Consider the following 4,789-nt stretch of genomic DNA (forward strand, 5'->3'; position numbering starts at 1 on the left):
CAACTCAACAGAGAACCGCTATATCCAGCTGAGCGAGACATCTGTGGAAAGCTTGCTGAATTCTGCATCCTTGACTCTGAAACAACTGGAGATACCACGAGAGAAACTCTCACCAGGCTCCTGGCAGCTGATAAAACATGGCCATTATGGGAGCATCTACAGAGCACAACTGGAAACTGGGAACCCCGGGAAGACCAAGACTGTGGTACTGAAAGCCTTACAAGGTAAGGCACATGGCCAGGATCTACTTTGGTACTGATCTCTGTATCAAAGCCGTGATCTGGGCAGAACTTTGAAGTCATTACAGGGCAAGAACAAGCTGTGTTCAGTATTGTGTTAGCTAGTCAGAGTGGTGCTTTGGTAGGAGTGTCTTGGTAGGACTAGAGAAGATTGTCATTCATGTTGATTTTAAGAGCTAATCACACTGTTTTTTGCTTCCTCCTTTTATTTTGTTTGTTTCTTTGTTTGTTTGGGTTTTTGTTGTTTTTCTTTCAGACCTGGCTAGTCCCCAGGAAGTAAAGGATTTCCTGGGCAGGATTAAATTCCATCAAAATCTTGGCCATCATGAGAACCTGGTTGAATTGGTTGGATGCTGTGCAGACCAGCTCCCACTTTATATGATCATGGAACATATGTCTCTTGGTGACCTGTTGACATTTCTATGGACATGTAGGAAGGTGAGTCAAAAGAAATGAAGATAGAATATTTTCTTAAATTCTTTAGGTACATATCTATCCATAAATCATTGTTCATAAGTCATAAATTATTCTTTTAATCTTTCCATGCATCCATCTGTATCAGCCTGGATATCTGGATTGATACGATATGAAGTCTTACTTTGCAGACCACTGGAGTTCCTTGAAGGATATAGCAGGCACTGGAATAAGAGGAGGAGTTGATACATATGTCTGATTTTCTAAGAAGTTTTATATAATGTCCCACTCCAAATGCTTTTAAGAAAACAGAGCAGTTATGACACCAAGGTCATTGAATGATAACTGATTGATTAAAAGACAGGAAACAGAGCATCAGAGTGAAAAGTTGGTACTTGCACTGAAGGGAGGTCACCCATGAAGTTCTACTGGTATATGTGCTAGGACCTGATGCTGTTTGTTGCATGTATCAATAACATAAAAAATGGGATGACAATGAGGTGATGATGGTTGCTGACGATTCCAGCCAGTAAAGGCAAGGACTGACCTTGAGGAATTGCAGAAGAACCTTCTAAAATTGAAAGACTGGCCAATAAAAAGGACAGATGAAATTCAGAATAGTTAAAAATGAAATTATGCACATGTAGAAAAGCAATCCTAGCTTCACGTATCTAATGATGGCTTCATATCTGCTCAGTGCTGATGAGGAGCAAAATCATGGGACTTATTCTAAAAGAATAAACAATCCAATTAAAATGTTAACTCAAGCCAAAAAAAGAAACTAAATATGGGATGTTATTGAGAAAGGCATAGAAGCAAAACTCTGTCATGGCACTATATAAATCCATCATTCTTCTACATCTGAAACATTAAGTACAGGTAGACTGCTGACTGTCTCTTGTTCAGCAGAAGCACGAGGTAGTAGCAAATAAAGCTCTTAAGTGCCAGCTTCAAAACAAACAAATGGAGGTGGCGCTTCATGACACTGAGAGTTGACTAATGGAATTCCTTGACACTGACTGCTGTGGATATTGAAACTTTACATGGATTCAAGATAAGAGTGAATACATGCATGGAAAATAACCTTTCAATGGTTACTGAACATGTTGAAACCATAACTATCTCAGGAGCTCCTTAAGTTGAAAATATATGGGGGCTGGAAAGGTACACAGGACAAGCATGGTGTGCACTTTCTCTCACCTGGATATCCACCCAGGATCACTGTTACAGGAAGGGTAGTGAAGAGAAATGGTCTGCTAGTCTCATACCAGATAACCATTCATATGTTAGAAATGTGCTTTTCTACTCATCATTCTTAATTATAATATATATTTCATTCATCTGCATGGACTGTCATTCTTCACTGTCATTCTACCCATTTCTGTCTAACCTATTCATCTCTTTTCCACCCTTCAATTTACCCAGCAGTTGTCTCTAGTGTACTTGTCTTATCCAGCACACCATCCGTCCATCAACATCACCCATCCATGTACCCTTATGTTTCAGTCAATTTATGACCAAGTGTGAAATTAGCTGGTGGAGCATAAGATTAGATAATAACAATTTTATTAGATTAGAAGGAAGCGTTCTGGTCCAAGGTCTGCTCTTTTGTTTCCAGGATGTAATGGCAATGGATGGTGTCCCCTATGACCTCACTGAGAGGCAAGTATATGAAGTTGGACAGCAAGTTGCAGCAGCTCTGGTAAGTCTGCTTACATTCGCTGCATTTTTTTCTTTCCTGCTTGATTGCAACACAAGTCTGCATGGTGGCCTAAGTCTTCTTGGCCTAAGCACTGAGGATGTGCTTTTTTAAAACTAAACCAAGTGTGCTTGCATAATTTTGGTGAGCACACACCTCTATACCACAGCATGGAAGACAGGCATAAACTAGGTGAAAATGAATATAATTTAAAATTCCTTTCTAAAGGATCATTGTCTCTTTCTTCTCCAACTTTCCAGGTTTACCTTGAAGAGAAGAAGTTGTTCCATGGTGACATTGCTGCCAGGAATGTCCTTCTTCATCACAACTTCACTGCTAAGCTCTGTGGTTTGGGTCTGGCCTATGAAACTCAAACATACGGTGCTAACTCAGTCACACAGGTTGTGCCAGTCAAGTGGCAGGCTCCAGAGAGGCTCCTTAAGAAGTCCTCCAGCATCAAGGCAGACATGTATGATTCAGGTTTTGGACTAGAAGTTCATCTGTTTGTCAGAGCTGTCTTGTTTCATGCCTTTACGTATCATGTCATGTCCTGAAGTTCACAGTAAGGCATGTCTATACTCAACATAATGCTCCACTTTATAGCTCATACCTTCTCTTCTCATCTCTGCAGGTCGTGCCTAGTCATTCGTATGTATTTAAGCTAGCTAGCTAGCTATAATGGAAACTTAACATTGCTTTGTTTTCTTCTCTTGCAGATGGTCTTTTGGAATTCTACTGTATGAAATGATTACATTAGGTAAGAAGATTTAATGATAATAAAAATATACATAAGGAAGCAGAAAATTAACAAGATCCAAAATCTCAAATTTCAGAATGTAAAGTTGGACCATTTAAAGAAGCATCTTGTTTTTTCCAACTTGCAAAGTCTTGACAATTCCTTTTAAACTTTCTGTCAGTGTGGATTGTAGTAGAAGAAAAATGGATTTTACTGGGGAAGGAGGCATTCTTATACTGAAGCTGCTATCTGCAACCATTAGCTTATAGTTTTTCTACTGTTACTACTTTTGCTCTTCCAGGAGCTCCACCATATCCTGAGGTTCCCCCTTCTGACATCTTGTCATACCTGCAGAGACAGAACATTATGAAGCAGCCCTCAAGCTGCCAGCAAGCCATGTAAGCCACTTACTTTGTGGACAATTGAACTTGAGATCTGCAAAGCTAAATGGAAGTGAGACATATAAAACTAGATCTTAAAGAAGATCTCTAAGTCTAGACTATACAAAACAGTAACCTGTTAGCTAAGGAGACTTGCTCTCCTTTCTGCCACATCTCATTACTGGATTCCGCTGCATGAAACATTGGTTGCCAAAACCTCTCTTTCCTGCTTTTGAAAATGACTCTTGTTTCTCTTTCCTTTCTGCCCTTGCGTTTTGTTGCTCCACTGCTTCCCTGCAAGGTGCAGGTCTCTTCTGGAGTAATCTTTCTCCTCCAGGTTGTGGGATACTCCTTGAAATGAACAAAGCATCCATGGGAGAGACCTAAGGCATTATATTTCCTCTTGTGAAAATATAATTTCTTTTAATATTCAGAGGCTTTTTCTGCCATAAGGAATCCCAGTTGCTGTTTCAAAAGGGAATACCGGACAATCTTTTTCCCTTTCCCCATACTCACAGTTGACATCCTGGCAAACAACTGCATGCCTTTGTCCCCACAAATTATTATGTGGTTGCAGATTTCATAGGGTCATTAAAAGAGCTTTATATAAAGCAGAAAAAGAGATCTTTATATGTTTTAAATATGAGGTGACTTAGCTGTAGTAAAACTTTGTGTTGGTGTTTCTCATTCCCAGTGCTTCCCTACTTCTCCATCATACAGGTATGGCATCATGAAGTCCTGCTGGCAGTGGAATGCAACGAACCGGCCTTCTCCAGCAGACCTGATCTGGTCCCTGCAGACAGCTATGAAGACCAGCAATGACCAGGCAGTACTGCAGGTGCCTGAGCTAGTGGTACCTGAACTCTATGCTAATGTTGCTGGTGTTGATGTGCACAGTCTAATGAGGGAATACACTATACTCTGAAGGACCCTTTCACATGTTGGTAAAGGAGAAGTCTCTTAGTTTGCCCTTTTTAGACACTTTGCAAGCTCAGAACAAGGTGTGTATGTTGTGAGGGATCCATTTTTTTTGAACACTTTATACATATTGGATGTCTCCTCCATGCCAGAAACAGCAAACTATTATCATTGTTATTATTAAATCAGCCTGTTGATACGACTCTGCCAGTGGTCATTTGGGAGCAAAGTGTGTTTAGGAAGCTGTAGAAAATGTAATGAGAAACTTGTATTAAAGGAGTGTATTTGGTTTGTGTGGCAAGGTTTTGGTAGCAGAGTGGCTACATGGGTGGACTCTGTGAGAAGGTGCCAGAAGATTCCCCTATATCCAAGATGGACCCGTCACTGGCCAAAGCTGAGCCTA

The 4,789-nt window shown here is 40.4% G+C and overlaps 1 protein-coding gene across 1 annotated transcript in view; it reads left to right on the forward strand.

Moving 5' to 3' along the window:
- Positions 1-4,393, forward strand: part of STYK1 (serine/threonine/tyrosine kinase 1) — a 6,557-nt gene extending 2,164 nt beyond the window's left edge. The window contains exons 4-10 of the mRNA XM_010181360.1: positions 1-224; positions 496-677; positions 2,272-2,355; positions 2,613-2,821; positions 3,069-3,109; positions 3,390-3,486; positions 4,189-4,393. The exon at positions 1-224 is cut by the window's left edge and continues 5 nt beyond it. Coding sequence (XP_010179662.1) covers positions 1-224; positions 496-677; positions 2,272-2,355; positions 2,613-2,821; positions 3,069-3,109; positions 3,390-3,486; positions 4,189-4,393 — 1,042 coding nt within the window. The remainder of the gene's footprint in view (positions 225-495; positions 678-2,271; positions 2,356-2,612; positions 2,822-3,068; positions 3,110-3,389; positions 3,487-4,188) is intronic.
- The last annotated feature ends 396 nt before the right edge of the window (positions 4,394-4,789 follow it).

Source organism: Mesitornis unicolor, unplaced genomic scaffold, assembly GCF_000695765.1.
Source record: "Mesitornis unicolor isolate BGI_N332 unplaced genomic scaffold, ASM69576v1 scaffold12173, whole genome shotgun sequence".
NCBI classification, from domain to species: Eukaryota; Metazoa; Chordata; class Aves; order Mesitornithiformes; family Mesitornithidae; genus Mesitornis; species Mesitornis unicolor.